At 43.0% G+C, this 22,639-nt stretch overlaps 1 protein-coding gene across 2 annotated transcripts in view; it reads right to left on the bottom strand.

Annotated features, from left to right (window-relative positions):
• LOC145346990 (adenosine deaminase-like) overlaps positions 1 to 22,639 on the bottom strand; it is a 40,636-nt gene that overhangs the window by 6,577 nt on the left and 11,420 nt on the right. For both annotated transcript variants that reach the window (XM_080194877.1, XM_080194878.1), the window contains 6 exons: positions 20,067 to 20,210; positions 17,031 to 17,146; positions 13,671 to 13,795; positions 9,722 to 9,793; positions 4,527 to 4,628; positions 4,374 to 4,441 (listed from right to left, as the gene is read on the bottom strand). In XM_080194877.1, coding sequence (XP_080051003.1) covers positions 4,374 to 4,441; positions 4,527 to 4,628; positions 9,722 to 9,793; positions 13,671 to 13,795; positions 17,031 to 17,146; positions 20,067 to 20,210 — 627 coding nt within the window. The remainder of the gene's footprint in view (positions 1 to 4,373; positions 4,442 to 4,526; positions 4,629 to 9,721; positions 9,794 to 13,670; positions 13,796 to 17,030; positions 17,147 to 20,066; positions 20,211 to 22,639) is intronic.

Raw genomic sequence — 22,639 nt, 5'->3', positions numbered from 1 at the left:
CACTCAATGTTAAAATGGCGGCACGGGCTTGTTGGGTCGAAGGGCCTGTTTCCCATGCTGTGTTGTTCTTTGTTCTTTGTACACCCTTTATTGCTCTTGACCAGCAAAACTCTATCGATCTCAGGTTTAAAATGATTACTTGAGGAACATCCTATTGCTTATTGTGGAAGAGAGTTCCACAGTTCTTTCGCCTTTTGTGTGAAGTGTTTCCCTCTCTATAGGGTAGGTGCCCATCTCACTGCCTTCCAACCCCCTCTAAACGCAATTAGGCTGGTTATCAAGTCAAACTGACCCTGATAATACATTTTATGGCATAGACAACATTTGACATCAGATGATAGGGGGCAGTCCAATTTCTTTTGTATCCTCTCTTCAAAGGACAGGTGAAGGTTGGAGGGAGGAGCATTATCTTTGAGGGCTATCCTTTGCTGGTTGGGGAGTAGCCCCTTAAGGTGGAATCCCCTCTCCTTTCTTCTGACCTGCCAGCAGTCTTAAATCAACCCCACCTCTCACCACTCCCCGACCTGCCCAAGACCCCGATCTTAAGTGGTTCCATGGTTAACTTCTTTCTGGGGCCTGGGAGAGAGGAGTGCAAATGGTGACAACTACAGCGCCTGGGCATTGTATTGGATTGGGTGGAGTGGGAAGGGACGGAGCGGAGCGGGGTGGGGGGGTGGTCCTGAGCTCAATATTGTAAATGTTGTCAAGACTGAGCAACCAGGACTTGAAGGACAGGCTTTAGAAAAAGGGGGTGGGCCTGAATAAGATGCTCTTTCAGAGAGTCAGTGCAAACACAATGGGCTGAATAGCCTCCTTCTACATTATAAGGATTCTACGATCAGTACCACCGAGTTGCTGTATTGCAGCTTTCAACTTTCAGACAGCTTCATGATTCCAATTTTTTCTTTGAAAAGCGTAGAGAAAACCATAAAGCTGTCCAAAGGTAAGCAGCAGAAGCTCAGCAACTAACAGCGTTCCTGCTCAAAAAATGGTAAGTCACATCTTAGAGTCAATTGGGCCATGTGTGCGTTGGGGAGGAGGGGTGGCTTGGGTAGAGGGAAGAGTTGTGAGGAGAGGTTAGTAGGATGGTTGAGGTGAGAAGGATGTGGAGAGTTTGGAGAAGGGTCAGGGTGGTGAAGGTTGGAGCTGTGGGGGAAAGGTTAGCTATCAAACTGAACTGTTTCATAATTGTACAGATTGTAGCCATTTTCCACAGACTGCTCTGTGATTAAATATCCTTAGAGAATCAGCATTGGACCTTTGGTTTCACCATTACTACATCATTCTGCCTATTAGCTGTGTGGGTAATGGAAGAAAAACAAAACCTACATTTAAGTTTATTTATTATTGTCACAAGTAGGCTTACATTAACACGGCAATTAAGTTACTGTGAAAATCCCCTAGTTACAACACTCTGGTCCCTGTTCGGGTACACTGAGGGAGAATTTAGCATGACCAATACACCTAACCAGCATGCCTTTTGGACTGTGGGAGGAAACCGGAGCACCCAGAGGAAATCCACGCAGGCACGAGGAGAAAGTGAAAACTCCGCACAGACACTGTGACCCAAGCTGGGAATCAAATCCTGCTTCCTGGCGCTGTGCGGCTACAGTGCTAACCACTGTGCCATCATGCCAGCATTTATACTGCAACTTTCACAATGTCTCAAATTTCTTTACAGTCAGTTAAATACTTAGATGCAGTTGCTGGGAAATTGTTGTTAATATCATCAAATGGCACAGCAGACTCGGACAGAGAGGGACGGGGGAAGGCGATGTGAATATCTTATGCACGCTAATACACATGCTCATATGTCAATCTGAGATGGATGGGATGATCTGGGATAGATGGCTTTAGTCATCCATAATTATCTTGTGAATAGAGGGTAGGAATCATTACTGGAGTTCTGTTTATTTCATTGCTAAGGAAGTGGGTTTTGTGGGGTGATATTGCCAGGATGGGAGTGTATAATTGGCTCACAGTAAGTCAGTAATCTGGTTTGCACTTATATCTTGTTCTTTTGCCTACTTACCTATTATTCCATTTTAGCTTGGTGATTTACATGAGCTTTTTGAGATATTGAAATATTGTGATAAAATTGTATCACATAGCCAATCTTGAAAATATACTACGGCGAGAAGCAGCAATCAGCAGAAGCTTCAAACTTCTGAAGAAAACACAAGTACAACAGTGAACAATTCAGTCACTGTCCTCTGGTCTCTTAAAAGTTGTGTCATACAAAGACACTTGAGGGCTCCAACACTTCTCACTGACAGTGAAGCCTTCTTTAATCACTCCACTTTGATGCTCAGGAGTCACTTGATCTTTCTACCTTGTGAGATTACTGATAAAATGGAATCCGATTACACCCCTTCTTATAATAAATAATATTAAATAATAACATGCATTCTGAGGTGGTCAATTGGATTAGCTGGCAGCTCCAGAAGGCAGGATCTCTTCCCCAGCGAAAGGCAGAAGTCCCATTCAGTCCCTCTTTAGCCTTCCTGCAGCATGTTATGGCTTCGGGGGTGGGAGCGGGGGATTACAGAGCAGCCCAACCCCCATATTACTCAGTCTCAAGTGTTTTCTAATCAGGATTTAGGAATTGTGCTTTTGATTCAAAAGTCCCAGTCATATAAATCATGAACAGCAGTGGTCATAGCACTTCTTGTGGAAAAACATTTTCCACCTTTTACCTCTTCGAACAACTATCCATTCTTGGATAGCAATCTATTTTGCCACTTGTACCCTTGATACCACATTCTCTAACCTTATTTATAAGCCACCTTATCAAGGGTCTTTTGAAAATCCAGATAAATTACACCACCACCTTACCAGTTCTATTCTCTTTGTTACCTTCTCAAAAAATTCAAAGAAGTTGGGCAAGCAAGATTTTCCCTTTTAAAATCAATGTCATATAAAGAACAAAGAACAACGCAGCACAGGAAACAGGCCGTTCGGCCCTACAAGCCCGCACTGCCAATTTTAACACTCAGTGAGTGCCTTATTCCAATCCTTCTTCTATCTATGACTTTTGTCTACGCCTCTTAGACTCCACAATAAAGGGGTGCAAATTTAGAGAATTACATGTGTGCCAGGTTAAAGGAGGTCTAATGTTATATTTGTCATTTCTAGATGTTCTTCTATTGTCTCTAGTGAAAATTGCATAATTTTTCCTAACATTGATATTAAGTTGACTAGTCTATAATTCCCTAGACATGTTCTGTGCCCCTTCTTAAGTACTGGAATTTCAGTAATTAGCCACTTGTCCTCTGGCATTATAACTTTACATTGTAAAATAAGGCACAAGCTTATTAAAATCACAGTACTCAGATTAGATGTGAAAAATGAATAAACCCTTGACTTTGCAAAGCTTTCGAATTTGATTAAGAAACCCTACAGATGGGTCAATTCTCCCAGCCCGCTGCCCTGCTCTAACAGCACAATGGGCTGGGAGATATCAGTGGAGGCTGTTTAGCGGCTCCCTGCTGAGTGCTACGGTTCCGCATGTCTCTGGGGCCTGGATTTCTAGGGTCATCAGCTCTGCACCAGAAATTGGCGCCGAACTGATTTAAATATTAAAATCATCATTTGTCTCTCAATAGCGGGCCCGGGACTGAAATCTCCGGGCCGTATTTTACAGCCTTGCTCAGGCAAGATCATAAAATCCCATCCAAGGGCAATGGAGATTTCCATTCAAGGAACCTCGCCTTCCCGAGTTAGGGTTTCAATTTCCGGGTCCGCTAACTTCCCCCCTCCTAGGAGTGGTTCACTCCAGCGGGTTCAGAACTGCTCTCCACTAATGGAGAACTAGTGGCCAACCTGGCTGGAGTGAAGGGAGGCCATTGAGGCTGGCCAGGATGTCAGGCATAAGGGAGGAGTGCCCCCTGGGCATTGTCTGCCTGGCAGTGCCAGCCTGGCCCCCTGAAATGGGCAAAGTGGCAATGTCCAATGGCACCTCGGCACTGCCTACCAGGCAGTCTGAGAGGTCAGCAGTTGTAGGGTGGGGGAATCAGTAGGCCAGTGATTGTGGGGTTGCAGAGCTGGCCAGTGACTGAGTTGGCCAGTGAGTGGGAGGCCAACAGTGAGAGGCCCCTGTGCACGTGCCAATCTCTGCTCTGACAAATTGGTACATGTGCAGTGGCCCACTCAGTGCTATGCTGCTGGCCTGTCCAGCAAGAATAGGTCCCGGACCCAGATTTTCAGCATGAATCTCTGTGAGGCACTCTGCAGTGCACAAAATGTGGGAGGTTCAGTTTGAAAATCCCACTTTTAAGAAAAAGCAGGAGTTTCTACGCAAATTTGGCACTTAGAAATTTTTATGGGTGAATTGCTGTCACAATGTCAAATAATTGAGATGTGAAAAGACTTACGTGACAACTGGATGTATTGTATAATCAGGATCACATGCTCCTGTGAGAACACTCGAAAGGGGACATGCCTTTAATGAAAGATAACGATATGAATTAAAAACAATACAACTGCAGGTTTTAATGTAATTTCCATTTACAAAGGCATTTTTTTACCTCGACATGAATTTTCTTTTGTAGCACTTCCTTGTAGAGTGCAGGATCTTTAACGATTGCATATCCATGACCAATCCTTTCAGCTTTTAAGATATCCAAAGCCTATCAAATAAATATATTTGAAAAAAAAGTGTTACTCTTCATAGTACCCACTTGGAATCATATAAGTGAATGTTCTAAATCTCCAAATCCACTTGGAACTTAAATTGTTCGCAGGCAGCAGACAAGTGGCTTGACTTCGTGTCCAGTGATGACATGATAACACTTGAAGAAAGCTACACACAAACAAAGACTGCATGGATTTCACCTTTCCCAATGTTAATTTCAATCTGGTGCCAAGTCAGTTGGGCCTCCAAACATCCAGCAACAGTGGTACTATCAAACAGGATACAGTGCAGATCACAGAGAAGAATTCTCACAGCCAGCAAACAAGGGAGTTTAAAGGAACTGATTATCTATCACTTTTAACAGATAGTAAATAAAGACTGCAAGTGGGGTTAAGGTAGAAGATGAAATATCAAACAAATTTTAAGAAAATTATTTTTTAAGTGTGGAATTGATTGTAATTTCACAACGATAAAATTTGTTCTTCAACATCAGAGACATTTTCCAGCAGTAACTATTGACCATCATAACTACTACAAAGTTTGGGCATTTTTGGTTTAAACTGTTTTAACAATTGAAGAAATTTTTCCAAGCTATGTAGCCTGGTATCTTGGAATTGAAGAGGGCGATCTATTTGTATAACTAACATTAAATCGGCGCAACTTGTGGGCGAAGGGCCTGTTTGTGCTGTGAGGTTCTACGTTCTAACCTTTGCATTCACTTGTATCATGTCATTATTTCTTTGACCATCACCAAAAACAGATTAGTTGGTCATTCATCTAGTAGTTTTATGTGAGACATGGCTGTGCGGGCAGGAAGGTTTAGATGCTGGGGGGCCCAGAGACTTCAGTCCTGGGCCCACTAATAGGATGCAAATTCAAATTTAAATACTGAAATCAGCTCTGCACTGAGATGTGCAGAGGCCCGGGTGCCCAGCAGGACGCCCGCAAAGCGAAACAGTCTCTGCTGATATCGCCCAGTCCATTGTGCTGTTGGAACAGCACTGCAGGTTGGGGAAATCAAACACCATCTCCACCCCCACCAGCTTCAGGTTTAGTAGCTCATTCAGACTCAGAGATTACAAATTGTTGAGGAATATCATTTCTCTTGTTAAATGGATGCCTGTGAATTACTTTGTGTCATTACAAAATGAATACTTTGTATGACAGGTATTTTCAATCTTAACATTATTTGAAAGACTTTGAAAGCAATGACACACAAAGCAGGTTTTTCACACAGTCATGCTTTTCACCTTCCCTGAGAATAAGATGAACTGTGTAATTGATGTCAAATAATCCTGCAGATGTGTTTACAATCAAATATGAGTCTAATTATGGTGTATTAGAATCCAAGTATGAGCTGCAATTGTGTAGTTATGAAAAGTATTATGACATCTTTTACACTGTTTAATAGTTACATTTCTGTTCCAGTGTAGTATGATACAAAAACTCACTGAATATGACTACTTTGACCAATTTATTCTCTTACAATTTGGAGTTATGAACGATAAGGGAATTCTAATGTCAAAGCATTCGCCATCAATTTAAAATAGCAACTAAGAACAAAACTAAGGGGTGGCTATATGAAAATAATTGACTAAATGGCAGACAGCACAGACTGCCTGACTGACTTAGATTTTCAGGGGCTGACCTTCCCTATCCCCATAGGAAGGTGGAGTCACAGCTGACTCTGTTTTGCAACAAAATAAACATGGATGCAAAGTCGTCCCCATTGGAAGGAAAAATGATAATTCAAACTATCCAAGGAAGAGAGATTGAATGACAGAGCAGAGTAACAGTAGGTTCAAGACTGACCTTGCTGTATCACTACAGAGCAGCAACGAACATAACTACTAGAATGTTGTGCACTTACAGCAGAACCTAAACTCGTTTGTGAGAAGCTCTCTAATCTTCTGTTCAGGCTGAATCTCAAATTCTGTATTTGGTTTCTATTACTGAGTCAAAACCCAAGAAGCAATATAAAGAAAGGCTGCAGGGATCAGAGAGTTGAAGAAAAGCTCCAATAACTTGGATTCTGCAATCTCAAAATGAGGTGAATGAGAAGGGGTCTTAAGTAGGTACCTTATGTGCCCTGTGGATCGAAGAGGTTAATTTCTAGAGAAAGGGTGAGATGCTCTTAATTACATATTTCCCTTCACGTGATTACAACTTCAATTTGAAATTCAATTTCCAAGTTGATAAATTGCAATTCAATTTTCCATTTTGTAGATGAGCCTCAGGCTTGCTTAGATTCACCTCCTTTGCTTTCACTCAGACACTCACTAACTGAAAGGCAGTATGTGGGGCCCGATTCTCCCATTGCGACCCGCAACTTTTCTGGGATTTGTGCGTGTGCGGGGAACGCATGTGCATCTCCCAGAGCCGGAGAGCAGTCGCAGTTGAGACCGTGCTGGAATCTGACGGGAAGAGAGGTAAGTAATTTGAATTTTTTAAAATGTATTTTAAATATATTTTGCATGTCATTATCAGACTGGGAACGGAACTTGCCGGGCCTTATAGCATCTCCCACCCTGCCAGCAGTACTTCATTCTGGCGAGGTTTAGAGTAGCTCCCCATGTTTGTGGAACTAGTGGGAGACCCTGCCGGAATGACGAGGGGAGGTGCAATTGGGGGCCCCCAAGGGGTTGGGTGGTGGGGGGGGGAGGCGTGCACTCTGGGCAGGGGCTTCCTGGTAATGCCAGCCTGGGCTCCCTGGCACCACCCAAGGGCAAAGTGCCCATGCCCAGGGGGCCTTGGCATTGTCCACTGGGGGTGGGGAGGGGTGCTGCCTCCCAAGGGCTGGGGGGGCGCGGGGGTGGGGATAGGGAGGCTGGGCATCGGAGTGTTCTGGGGTCAGGGCAGGCTGGGAATTGTTGTGGCGTCTGCAATCGGCTGTTTTGGGGTGGTGGGGGCTGGATTGCACAGAGCAGGGCGATTCAGGTCCAAAGCTGCACTGAAAAAACTGTAGTGGTCTAGAACAGTTTTCCCGCCAAGTCAGCATTTTTGGGAGAATCGCCCCCATGAGTTCCCAGAGATGAAAGGAAGCTTGTCCTGTCCTGTGATTAGTACTGACAAAAGATGACAAGATGTGGGTATGCCGGCGTTGGACTGGCGTAAACACAGTAAAAAGTCTGACAACACCAGGTTTTAGTCCAACCGATTTATTTGATAATAGACTCACAAGCTTTCGGGGTTAGCCCTTTCATCAGGTGAATGGAGAGTTCTGGCCTCAGACAGAGCATATAAAGCACAGACAGTTTAGAGATTACTGATTAGAATGCGAATCCTTACACCTAACCTGCTGTTCAAGACCTGAAGTGGCTGACAATGTGAGTGGAAGGAGCACTGATCACAGGTTAAAGAGATGTGTATTGTCTCCAGACAGTACAGTAAGTGAGGTTTTGCAAACCCAGGCAAGTCACGGGGGTTATGGATACTGCGACATGAACCCAAGATCCCTGTTGAGACCGTCCTCATGCGGAACTTGGCTATCAGTCTCTGTTCAGCGACTCTGCGCTGTCGTGTGTCGTGAAGGCCGCCTTGGAGAATGCTTACCCAAAGGTCAGAGGCCGAATGCCCGTGACCACTGAAGTGTTCGCCAACAGGAAGGGAATAGTCTTGCCTGGTGACTGTCGAGCGATGTTCATTCATCCGTTGTCGTAGCGTCTGCACAGTCTCCCCAATGTACCATGCTTCGGGACATCCTTTCTTGCAACGTATCAGGTAGACAATGTTGGCCGAGTTGCAAGAGGATTTACCGTGTACCTGGTGGATGGTATTCTCACGTGTGATGATGGTATCCGTGTCGATGATCCGGCATGTCTTGCAGAGGTTGCTGTGGCAGGGTTGTGTGGTATTGTGGTCACTGTTCTCCTGAAGGCTGGGTGGTTTGCTGCGAACAATGGTCTGTTTGAGGTTGTGTGGTTGTCTGAAGGCAAGAAGTGGGGGTGTGGGGATAGCCCTGGTGAGATGTTCGTCTTCATCAATGATATGTTGAAGACTCCAGAGAAGATGTCGTAGCATGACAAGATGACAAGATGACAAGGCAGAGTTGCGAGGTGCAGCCTCATTGACATCTCCCTCCCCTCTTGCAGTCTCGCATTTCACTTCCATCAACTACCCACTGCCTTGATTTAAAGCACCGGCTTCCCCATACTGGTTGGCGGAGGCGGCGGCGGTGGTGGTGGTGGTGGTGGGTGGCGGGGGGGGGTGGAGAGGAGGAGGAGGAGAATGTGCCCCGCCCTTCCCCAATCAACTCGGACAGTTGGGCCTTTGTGCAAACACTGACAGGAGCGTGTGCTCCATTGTACCCAGGGAGGCAGCTGTCCACAACTTCGAAAAAAGGTGCCAGGGCTCTGATGGGGTGGGGTGCAGGTAAAGAACAAGAGCTTCCAGTCATTCCTTCTAACTTCAGAGCAACTATCTAAACCCCCTTTTCCTGATCTGACCTCCTTCTTCCGACTCCACTCCTGGTCTGGGACCTCATTCCCTCATCCGGCTCCGGTCCAGTCTCGACTCCAGAACGCATCCCCCACCCCATCTTTCCACTCTGGGGGCTCGGGACATCCCACGCTGATAACCCTCACCCGTCCAATCCCTCTCCTATTTACTGGTGAATGCTCCCTGGTCTCTGCAGCCACTACTGTAAAAAGGGGAAGTGACTTACCTCTCTGCATCCCGGTTACTCTGCACTGATGATACTGCTGGGGCACGCTGCCCAGCTCGTGTCTCACCCAGCCTGTCTGCCAAAGGTTGGCCGAAACAGAAGCTATGCAATGACAGCAGGGCTAAGTATGTCAAGAGTGGCAATCTGACAGAGACTGCCACTCTGTGCAAGTTACCATCTTACACATTCACAATTAGAAATGGGCAAAGATTTAAGAATACAAGTCACATTTTTTCTGCAATTAAATCACAAATTCTGCGTTATTGAACAAGTCATTGTTCATACTTGCGAGTTGCATTATGAAAGCACTGAAATGATAATCACCAACACTGACCACCGAAACAATTCAAGGTCAATTCAAACTATTTTAACTTGATCACTGATTACCTCTGATCAAGAAACAAAACACTTTTCTGCTATCTTACCGCACGCACTACATTTGGAGGTCCAACTTCCCCAGCGTGAACAGTGCGGTGGATCCCATACTTCACAGCCATCTGGAGAGGAATCAGAAATCACACAATTATATATTTTCCTTTCACATTTTTCCCGTCCAGATGGTACTGATTTATGCTTGGCTTGGGTTCACAGGCACTGGTGGGCAGTATGGTGGCACAGTGATTAGCATTACTGCCTCACAGTGCCAGGGACCCGGGTTCAATTCCAACCTTGGGTGATTGCCTCATGAGTTTACGTGTTCTCCCCATGTCTGCATTGGTTTCCTTCCACAATCCAAAGAGATGGACTGGCCATATTAAAATTGCTTATTAGCGTCAAATGCAAAGATCCATCAAACTCAATCCTGCAGGTTTATCTGAGGTGTCCTCAACTGATAGGCATCCACTTACAATGTGCAACCATAAGCACTGCACAAGGCAAGATAATGCCCAGTATCTTTGCAGCAATCATGATGCATTAATTCTGTGGCAATCCAATATGCTTTCTACATTTGTGGTAGGTGCAGACTCGATGGGCAGAAGGGCCTCTTTCTGCCCTGTGTGATGATTCTATGATTGATTTGAGCTACCACAACAAACCGGAGGGTAGATACTGGGCCAAAAGGGTTATGGTTTATCAACATGGCTCAACAGTTGCAGGACCCGCATAAATATTGGTCACATGCATACAACGAAAACCATACTGCCACAAGAAGTGTGACAGAGATCATTAGCATGCTGAAACAATGCTCCTGATATCTGGACCACCCTGGAGGATCCCTGCAAGTCGACAAAATGCACGCTGAGACTTGTGATGCTCTGTTGCATGCCGGATAATCTCACCATCATAACATCCAGCCCTTGCCACCGGTTATATGGCAACCAGCTGACAAGCCGAAGATGAACAAAAAATAGGATAAACAGTGGAAGCGACCTAAACAAGCATGGCCTTGCTGTTTGTCAGTGATCAATCAACTGGGATGCCATGAAATACAAACCCTTAAGATATAGGACCATTCAGCCCATCTAACCTACTCTGACATTCAATGAGAGCATGACTGATCTGATATTATCCTCAACTCCACTTTCCCACTTTATTCCCACAACTCACGACTCCCTACCTGATTAAAAAGCTGTCTATGTCAGCCTTGAACATACCTAATAACCAGCTTCTACAACTCTCTGTAGTAAAGAATGTCACAGAAATTCCCCCTTACCTCTGTCTTAAATGGGCGACTCCTTACCTTCAGCTTATGCCCTCTGGTCCTAGACACTCCCACAAGGGGAAACAACGTCTCAGTCTCTACCCTATAAAGCCCCCTGAGAATCCTAAATATCTCAATAAAAGGTAATCTAAATTCTTCTAAATTCCAATGAGTACAGGCCCAGCACACTCAACCTCTCCTCATTAAAAAAATCCTCCCATTCCCAGGATCAACCTAGTGAACTTTCTCTGGACTGCCTCCAGTGCTAGTATATCTTTCTTTAGGTAAGGAGGCCAAAACTGTTCACAGCATTCCAGGTGTGGTCTAACTGGTGCCTTGTATAGTTTTAGCAAGACTCCCCTGCTTTTATACTCCATTCCTTTTGTAATAAAGGCCAACATTCCATTTGTCTTTCCTATTACCTGCTGGACTGGCATGTTAGCTTTTTGTGATTTATGCTTGAGAATCCCTTCTGTGCTGAAACTTCCTGCAGTCTTTCGCCATTTAAATAATATTCAGCTCCTTTATTCTTCCTACCAAGTGCGTAACTTCACATTTTCCTGCATTATTGCCAAAATCTTCCTGCTGCTCACGCGGTGGGATCTTACAGTCCCGTCGATAGCACACCTGTGCTGCCGGTTTTCCAGTGACAAGGGGTGCATTCAACGGGAAACCCCATTGACAGTGGTGGGACCATCAGATCTCACTGCCAGCAAGCGCTATGCCACCTCCCGCCATGGCGAAACACATCACAAAGAGGGAGAAAAATCCTGCCACATATTCTGCCAATTTTTTGCCCATTCACCTAACCTTGTATATCCCTCCGTAGACCCTGTCATCCTCACCATTTGCCTTCCCACTTATTTCTGTGTCATCTAGAAACTAGCAATAGCACATTCACTTGCCTTGCCCAAATCATTAATGTATACTGTGAATTGTAGCTCCAGCATTGATCCCTGTGGCACTCCACTAGTTACAGGTTGCTATCTTCAAAATGCCTCTCATATTTCAACTCTTTGTCTTCGATCAGTTAGCTAATCCTCTATCCATGCCTTGTCAAGCCAAATTTAACAGTCATTAACAGTCTCACAGCCTAGTTACTGAATGTCACAAGGTCTACTTGATCACAGTGCAAAAATAAAAACCAATATAAACACATTCACAAATCAAATTTCTGCAATAATTGGACACATATTTCAACAAATCACACTTGTGTGTTTCCTTTGCGCCTTTGCCTGTTTAATGCTCTTATTGATAAAAGTAAACCATTCCCATTGCTGAAAGGATTGGGAACTAGAGGACACAGATTTAATGCTGATTGACCAAAGAGCTAGATGGCACACAAGGAAAAATTTTTCATTTTATACAGTGAGTGATTATGATCTGGAGTTCACTGTCTGAACGGTAGTGGAGGCAGTTTCAATCATGGTTTTCAAAAGGGAACTGGACAGGCACCATAAGTGCCTCATCTGTATCCTCTCTGTATCCTGGCCATACAGGGCCAAATATCAGGGCCATACGCACAGTTGTAAAGATTTTCTATTCACCGCATTCACTTTATCCTGTCAGAATAATTGCAAAAGGAATCCACCAATTAAGACGTTCATGGAATCACAGAATCCCTATAGTGTAGATCGAATCTTACAGCAACTCGTCAAAAGAGCATCCCATCCAGGCTATCCCCTATTCTTTACCCATAACCCTGAACACTTACCATGTCTAATCCACCTAACATATACGTCTCTGGACACTAGCAGGCAATTTAGCTTGGCCAATCCACCGAACCCGCACACCTTTGGACTTGTGGGAGGAAACAAGAGCACCGGAAGAAACGCAGACATGGGGAAAACATGCAAACTCCACACAGATAGTCACCCAAGATCGGAATCAAACCAGGGTCCCTGGCTCTGTAAGGCAGCAGTGCTAACCGCTATGAAACAAACAAGGAACAACCACTGTAACTGTCACAAATATGAGGACTGAACCCCTGAAAAGTCAATACTTTCTTCAACTATTCTCATTTATAAGATTCCTCAGGAGTTTCAGGATGCATTTACTATTATTTTTCCTTAGCTCTGTAGCGTAAGAAGAGCAGAAAGTACAAATAATGCATTGTGTCACTCTGTATCCTTACACATGTATTAGAAAGTAAATAACAAATGCACATTACACGTTTTTGTCTTTTTATTCCGCAGGTGGAGGTCCACCTCGTGTCAAACGAGGGGCATGCACACGGTGGGTCGTGCGTGGGCTGCTCTTGGAGGTTCCGGGAGTGGCCTAGTACTTCGTGTCGGTGTGTGTGCTTGATCCTGGACCGGTAGACGGGCGCCGCAACAGCTCGGTGACTAGCACTGCTAGCTGTGCAGATACATGGATTTGGGCCTGTGTCTGTGGGAGTTTGTGCATTCTCCCTGTGGTTGCGTGGGTTTCCTCCGGGCGCTCCAGTTTCCTCCCACACCCCAAAGATGTGCTCTTAGGCTGATTGGTTTTACCAAATTGACACTATTCTCCCCTGAACCTGGCTAAGATAGGGGTTCCATTCGTAGACACGCAGGGTAGAATAGGTGTAGGGTGATGCGGCGGCACGGGCTCGTTGGGCCGAAGGGCCTGTTTCCCGTGCTGGGTTGTTCTTTGTTTATACTCCGCAATTAAAAATTAAGAGACAGGCATTGTGCTTGCTAATTAAGGAAATTGGAATGCAATGCTATGTAAAATCGCTACAGATATTCTACCTCATAAGCTTGCACATGGCCTGGCTGGGCTTCAGCATTAGTCAATTCATCTCCAGCGAGATCCATTCCCACGACACCATCATTTCGATATTTCTTGCAAAGCTCAACAATTTCAGGAGACCAAGCTAGAGAGACAGAAGGATAAATGTAAGTTCATTAGGACTAACTATTCTACTCAACAGTTTTTTGTGTTAAATGCTAAGTGTGCACATGAAATGCAGCTGCCCTGGAGTGGTTAGGGCACTCCTTATGTATCCCTGGTTAAAGCCTGAAAAGAGCATTAGCTTCCTTAACCTAATTAAATGGGGATCCTGAGCTAGGAAAGAAGCTTCAAGGAAACGGTTGCCTGGAAGCATTAGATTCGGTCATTCTTATGTATGGCCAACAAAACATGGAAGGAACACTTAGGAAAATAAATAATTCAACAACTAATGGGAGGAAGCTCTGAGCATTCCCATTCTTGATGATGTTGGAATCCAAGAGCAAAGTGTAAAAGACGAGGCTGAACGATTTGAAATCTTTGGTCAGAAATACTGAATAGTATTATCCATCTTGGCCTCCTCCTGAGGTTCCCACCATCATAGATTCCAGTATTCAGACAGTTCAATTCACTCCACATGATATCAAGAACCAACTGATTGCACTTGACGCAGCAAAGGATATAGGCCTGACAACATTCAGCCAGCAGCCCTTAAGACTTACTCCAGAACTAGCTGCGAAGTTAGCCAAGCTGTTTCAGTATAGCTACAATCCTGGCATTTTACCAACATCGACTCTCCATCGACAGCAAAGTGATGGAAGGTGTCAAAACACTTGATAGCACTGTTGACAAGTGGCACTTACTCAGCAGCAACTTGCTCACCAATGCTCAGTTTGGGGTCTACCGAAGGCACTCAGTTCAATATGACTTTGGTCAAAACATGGTCAAAAGAGCAGATTACCAGAGGTGGCCTTGGCAACAAGTCAGTATGTGACTGAGTATGACACAAACGGCCTGGGCCAAACTGAAACCACTGGAAATAAGGGACTTACTGTAGCTGTAATGATACCTAGCATAAGGAAGATGGTTGTGGCTCTCGGAGACCAATCACCCTGGCCCCAGGACATCACTGCAGGGGTTCCTCAGGGTTGTGTCTCCAAAACACAACTATTTTGAATTTTGTTCCCCCCAATAAAAGTGGGGATGTACAATGAGTGTTCAGTTCCATTTCGCAACTCCTTAAATAATGTGTCCGTGTGCAACAAGACCTAGACAATATTCAGGCTTGAGCTGATAAGTCTCATGCCACACAAAAGCAGGCAATAACCATCCCCACCAAAGAGAATTTAACCATTTCATCTTGACGTTCAATATCATTACCATCACTGAATTCCCCCACTGTCAACATCCTGAGTATCATCACTGATGTAACTGGACCCACCACATACTGTGGCTTGGAGAAAAGGTCAGAGGCTAACTTTTTGTCTTGCACTCATCAACATAGATACAAGAATACCAAATTTCAAAAGAAACAATAATTTACACTGAATGAGAATAGGGTGCTTGCAAGTGGACTCTGATTGGCCAAGGCACTGCCATGGAGAATGCACCAGGGATCAGTTATCACCCAGGCTTGTTTAAAATTTAAAAAATATAAGTCCACTCTGATTATTGTGTTTCCCATGGCAACGCCACAACCAGGGAACAGAACTATGGGTTTACCAACACTACACAGATTACAGCAGCTCAAGAAGATGGCTGACCACCTCAAAGGCAATTTGGGATTGACAATTTATACTGGCCTTGCCAGTGATGCCCATATCCCATAAATAAATAATACCAAAAGGAAAACTCACCTTCATAATCTTAAGTTTTTGGAAAACTGCTTTTTTAAGCTGCTGAGAATGTTTAGAACCATATTTGGCTGCTTTGGTGGAATTTAGGCAGATTTTTACACAGCAGTTGGCTACACTTACAGTTTTATCACATCAACATTCCTCTTTTCCCAGTATTCAGCCAATAGGGTTGTCATTGGGCTGCTGCACCAGCAGGAACAGCAACAGCACAGATGGAAGCACAGACCTGCAAAGACTTGAAGTGGGCACAGGCAATGGAAACAGGGAGCTTTTTAATGATACCAATTTTGTAGGACAGACTAGGACAAAGGATCAGTGTGTGAGAAGGCTGTACTTCACTGGTTGTCATCTGTTACAGCAGAAATTGCAGTTAAACAGCGGGGCATCACATCGGTGTCTGTGGATGTGAAGAACCACATGATCCTCAGCCACAGATGCATTTCAGCTTGTAGTGTGTGATATCAGCAGTCATTCACTCTGCTGTCTATATGGCCATCAAGCAAGTGCCCTTTAACAAGGGGTCAGGAATACATCAACTTCCCAATGGAGGCTGCTGGTAAGGAGTCCTCACCTTTGCCCACCTCAGGTGCAACTGACCTGCCTTGCGCTGTCCCCATCAAAATCCTGCATTGTTGTAGAACAAGATGGATAATATATTTTGAATGATTTTTGGCCAATAAGGCTCAACTTTGTACTAGTGGTCATGGTATGGAGGCAATCTTATTTCTTGGCGGGTGAGCCAAGAAATGGGAAATGGAGGGGAATGGAGGGGGCTTGTGGTTGGCAATAGATCAAGTGGAGTAGGGGGAAGGTTCGCAATTGGCCACGGAGCCCCATGAACGTGTGCAGGTGAGGTGGCCTGGGGGGTGGGGGGGTGCGGTAGGAGAGGAGGAAGGTGATCGGCCAGTAGGCTGGCTATAGCTGGAGGAGGCAGTGAAAACACTAGACCACATGTCCTCTTTTGATATCAGCTGGCTTTTGGGTGATTAAGGTTCCACCAATTTCCTCTGTGGGCGGATTCCAAGTTTGGTTTGATTCTTTTGACTAACTAAGACAAGGAAAATTTGATTTTTAAGTCACCCAAAAAAAGCTTGAACTTCTCCTGTTTTCACACCCTTTCAGGACTGATAAGATTGCCCCGTGTGTCAATTCCCTTTTCTAAGTGGCAGCTAAATGGCCTACTAGGCAAATTTAGCAGTCACCTGAACATACAGGTAGATAGGATGCAATTTATCTCACTGCTAAATATGTTGGTGTTGCTCCTATTTTGTGCCAAAGGTAAAATACATTACAATTGCTACCCTGCTTCCTTTATTTTTACATTTCAACAATTACTGAAGCAGAATTCTGAACCAATTCCACAATCACACTTGGGAGAACTTCTGAGGAAATTTGTGAGGAGCAATGAAAAATCTACATTTGAGTTTATTTTGTTCATGACAGCAGCATACTGAAAACAGGAAGTATTAAACATCTCAAAAAAAACTATTGTAATCTGAAAAGACAATTGTAAAAAAAAGTTACCTTGCATGTGGCGAATGCAGCAGAGAATTGATCTCACTTTGATGCCAAAATCACACTGACCTCTCTGGAAGCCCTGATTAACAAGATTAACAACTTCGTCTGGACTTACATCACCTCTATGAAGCAACATACAATATTCAAATTACAGATGATTAAAAATAAGCTTCTAACAACTTTAAGAAAACATAACATTTTCAAAATATTTTTGCATTGCGGCGAGGTAGGCCACCAAAGCAAAACCCTAATTCCAATTGATCCCCCCGCTACGTAGGCCGGAATATTACAGCCATTCACGCCAAAGGGATTTTTCATCCCCACTGCAGTGAACTGAGATCTGGCCGGCCACCAAAATCTATGACCTCGCTGCAGTGGGAGCTTGGCGTGAACGGCCAGAAAAAAATCACACCCATAGAATATACTGCACGGAAACAAAGGCCAATCAGCCCAACCAATCTGTGCTGGTACTTACACTTCACACAAGTCTCCTCCCTTATCACCCATTTCATGCCATTTATTCTAAGCACTGAGTAATTTTTTATTACCCTATAAGACTTATTAATATTAGGGCATTTATAGCTCCTAGTTTGGGATTCTCTCACAAGTGGAAACATTCACTCCACAACTATGCTGTTCAACCCATTCATAATATTCAAAAAAACTTTATCAGGTAACTTCCAAGTTTTCACTTTTCTGATGAAAAAGGCCCCAACCTATTTGATCTTTCTCTCGGTCTTGTACCATCCCTGGGAATCTTTCTCTACATTTCCTCCAGAGATTTTATATCCTCATTATGGAAGTCAGAGTTCTGCAGAGTACTCAGACATACAGCCTGAATCCTACACAAGTTGAACCCAACTTCAATACTTCCAAATTCTAGATATGCCTAGAAATGAATTCAGTCCTTTGTTAGCATTTCTAACTGCTTTGTTGACCAATGAAGGCGCTTCGGATGTTGCTTCGTTCCTCCTGCCCCATTCACTCACTCATTTCTGAGATATATGCTGTGGTTCTGATTTTATACCAGTGTGTATTGTAATTTATGTTAAAGTTCATTTTTATTTAACTGTTTGTTTTATAAACTTCCTAATATCTTCTTGTATTATGTTGCATTCTTCCTTAATGTTAGCTATACTTCGAGATAAATATAATCTGTAAATGTTGATGTTGCATTATTTATTGCTATATCCAAATTGTTGATGTTGGTTATGAGTATTAATGAATTCCACTTTCTAACTTCTTCTAATCCAAATACTCCCCTATATCGTTTTCCTATTTTTTTTTCAGACAATTTGCTCAGCTATGTGTACCTTGACTCCATGTGCCTATCAGCTACTGTGTTATATCTTATCAAAGTGCTTTTGAAAATTCAAATGTATTAGCGTTGTTTACTCTTACCATTACCTCTTCACATGATATATCAGGTTAGTTAAGAATGATTTAGCCTGTCGGGATCCATACTGACTACTTTGCTTTATTATATTTTCTGCTTCTATGTGCTGTTCTTTTATTTTATATAAACTCCATTATCTTTCCTATCATTCATTTTAAGGTGACTGGTCTAGAGTTCCCAGATTTTGTCCCATCTCTCTTTATTGTATATAGGAACAATATGGCCATACACAGAAAGGAACACCATTAGAGATGACATGATAAATTATTTGCTCTCCCTCGAGTCCATCAAGGGGGGGAATGATTGCATTTGCTGCACAACTGCTTTAACCTCAACAATGGTATACATGGGTTAAAATAAAAAACTAAAAAATCTGTGTGTACCTAGCAGATCTGGCAGCATCTGTGCAGAGATAAACAAAGCTAACATTTCAGGTCAATAACCCCTCATTAAAACTGAACATAGCTAGAGATGAGGTTTTAAACAAGTATAGAAGCATTGAAAGGGGGAGGGGGGAGAAAAAACTAAAGGGAAAAATGGCAGAAGTGATTAAACATCACAAGGGATGATGGTTCAAGGGAAGAGGTGATGGGGATGTGACGTTTTAAAAAAATAGGTTTAATGGAGGTGTAAATTGGAATAACAGAATCATTGTCACAGTGACTGTTCAAAGAATGCTTGTGATCTGAAATTATTAGCCATGTTAAATGTGTAGGGTTACACGGATAGGGTGAGGGAGAAAGCTTGGGTCAGATACTCTGTCAGAGAGTCAGTGCAGACTTGATGGACTGAATGACCTCTTCTGCACTGTAGGGATTTTATTAAATTGTTGGACTCAATATTCAACAACCAACTTCATCTGAATCTGATTCCAACCTTGATTACACTACTTCCCATCCTGCTTCCTGCAGGGACTCACTTCCATTCTCTCAGTTTCTATACCACTGTTGCATTTGTTCAGACGATATCACCTTTCACACCAGTGATTCAAGTTTATCTCCCTTTAGTTTTCAACTGAGGACAGCAACTGCAGGAAATGATTCAGTTATTCCCATGATCACTTCCTGTGGATCCCTCTTCTATTTAAATTTATTGTTCCATTAGCACAAGTCTTGGGCCATCATCCCTTGTATTGTTTAATCCCACTGGCCTCTCACTCTCTGTAAGAAGTCTCACAACACCAGGTTAGAGTAGATCTCTCACAGATCTTCCCTTTTGCTCTTTCCTCTGCTACCCACCCAACCCCACAATCCCAGCCCTTTTGTCTCTGGATGTGCTTAAAACCTGTTACATCTCTAACTTATTCAGTTCTGATGAAAGTTCACGACTTTGATATGTTAATTTTGTTTCTCCCTCCACAGCTGCTTCATTTCCTCTTGATCATTTCCTGTTTTTATTTCAGAGTTCCAGTATTCACAGACTTCTGCTTTTGCACAAGGTTAGAATAAATTGTTTTTATTCACGATCAAATGTCTTAAGAGGCATCTTAATACTGGATTGCCTTGTTCGCTTCTTTCCATTGGATATCAGTGAATAATCTTACCTCTACCCTTTTCCAAATTTTTAATATTGCAAGAAAACATGAAAACCCCATTCGTTTTTAATAAAGAAATTAGAGTTATGGTATTTTAATTGAGTCAACGTACTTGGTTTGCCCCCATGGAATAGGATGAACGTTACAGTTTGCCAGGTAGTGTGGACTATACCTAGCTTCAAGATACACGATTCCTTCCTTTGCTTTATCCTCCACTAGCTCATAAGCTATTTGCTCAATCGCTTCTCGGTTACCTCTAGAAAATTAAATGTCATTACAATGATTAATATTTTCAATATCTGTAAAGTCAAATTATTTTCATAGTTTTACAATTTAGTTGAAATAGCACAATAACTCCACTAGTACAATGCTGAGCTCACTAATATTATTCTTAGGCCACAAATAACATCAACAAGCAAACTTTACTACCTTAAAATCTCTAATTATCTGAATAGGAGGCTAGTTAAAGGACACTGAGCATGAAGGATATTAAGGCTGGGATTTGATGGCCTCGCTTGTCCCGAAATCATAAAATCCCACCCAAGGTCAACAGATCTTTCCATTGTGCGCCCCTCACCTGCTCAGATTCCAATGGCAGGTGGGGTGATAAAATTCCAGCTTAAATGTTTGAAAGAGATTAAATACTTTGAAAACTGAAAATGTCCAATAGATAAAAACATTTATTTTGTTACAAATTGTGTAACTTGGTTACTGGTGAATAATGAATAAAAGGAGTTGTGATTTTATAGGTAGTCATTCACTTTACAAAACATTGGCCTGAATTTCCTGAGCAGAGCAATGATAGTTGGATTGCTGCTGAATCAAAGATTCCCACGATGCTACAAAAATACAAACTTTTCTTTTTATATTAACACATTGTTGCAGAATAATAAGTAGCATCACAAGTGGTAATCGTTGTTAACATGATGCAGCTGTAAAGTCAAAAAGGCGCTCTCCTTATCATACTAATGAGTAATGTGATGTATGAATTTCAGTGCCAGTGTGATGCTGAGTACGTAGGCCACAGGTCCCAAAGAGTAGCAGATCACACCAAGCAGTATGTCCCAGCCATATTTGCAACAGACAAGATACAGACTGTACCCAAACCACCTGTGCTTGCAAAACTCAAATACAGTTTACAGCATTAGATTTGATTCTGTGATTGGACAATATTTGCTAAGAATTATGTTGACAACCAATTTAAGATTGCCAGTCAAGCTCACAGTGTGGCACATTTGCATGTCCTGGAAGCTACAGGGCCCTGTTCTTTTCAAACAGAAAGAACATGTTCATACATTGTGCCCCTTTCAGTTAAACAAAACAAGTGACAGACACTTGACCAATTAGGGTCAAGCATCCTGGTTTAAATTTCAAACAGTGCTTGGCAGTTAACTGTCAGTCATCTGATGCATTCTCCATGGCAATGCCTCTACTAATCAGAGTCCACTTGCCAACCAATCAGCACTTCCTTTTCAAACAGTATAAATTGTTGTTTTCCCTTATATTGGTATTCTTGCGAAGTGTCCTAATGAGTGCTTTGACATCTCTTTTTTCAGCAATACTCGCTCAGTACCATTAAATGCCTAATGTACAAATAAGATGCAAATGTGTTTGGCACCAAATTAATTATTTCTAAAGTGTTATAAAGGCAAATGCTACAAAAGATTGTGAAAGCAATAAATATGATAGATTATCAGTTAATCTATTTATGGGGCTGTTAATTGTGAAAAGAAAGCCGATTGGCACATGAGAATAATTCTCTATAGTTATTGAAAAGTGCTAAATTAAAACAACAAATGAAAGCAACTTGTCACAGTTGGTAGCTGCCATATCAAATGGTCTGGATTCAAACCACTTCAGGACTCAAGCTCATTCTTGGAATGCTGCACCATCACTAGTTCTTCAGTTGCCTCAGGCATTGAACATACGCCCCAGCAATCAGGTTGGGGAGGATGTTCAAGATGTCATGACATTAAGAGTAGAGAATATACTGGTCAATGTTCCTCCCTCAGTCACCACCATCAAAAACAAATTCATTGATCAATTATCTCACTGATGGTTTGAAGGACTTTGTGAATGCAAATTTCTTACTCAATACTTTTGATGGTCGACTAATGAGTACTCCATTGCAATGGGGTCCATTACACACCAACAATTTCTTTTATTTTGCAGACAATACTACATTGGAAAAAGCATAGTTTTAGTGGAGTTTAAGTTATTTCATATTGGGCGGCACCGTGCAAGACGCTCAGGTTTGATTCCGGCCTTGGGTGACCATATGGCATTTGCACATTCTCCTCGTCTCTATTTGGGTTTCCTCTGGGTGCTCCGGTTTCCTTCCACAGTCCAAATGTAGGTGGGTTAGGTAGAATACAATCAGCATAGACTCGATGAGCTGAATGGCCTCGTTCTGCACAGTAGGAATTCTATGCTTCTATATAGTGTCTCGTAACAAGGAAATTAAGATTTCATTTACTCCTGTTAATAAGCTAAATTCATCTTGCAGGCCAGCAATTCTCAAAATGTGCCAGGACTGACAGATTTTGTAGCCTTCTCTCCCACCTTCTGCCCACAGTCTTCCACCCAGAGAGGGAAAAGGTCACTTCCCACTCTGTGTTGAGGACTGCCAATCTAAACATGCATCCACTACAGTGCTGGAACACATTATAGGCCTGAATATTTCCA

The sequence above is a fragment of the Carcharhinus amblyrhynchos genome, chromosome 8 (genome assembly GCF_965287045.1).
Source record: "Carcharhinus amblyrhynchos chromosome 8, sCarAmb.v2.hapA, whole genome shotgun sequence".
In the NCBI taxonomy this organism is placed as follows: Eukaryota; Metazoa; Chordata; class Chondrichthyes; order Carcharhiniformes; family Carcharhinidae; genus Carcharhinus; species Carcharhinus amblyrhynchos.
Note: the sequence above shows the minus strand (reverse complement) of the source record. Positions and strands in the feature narration are given on the sequence as shown.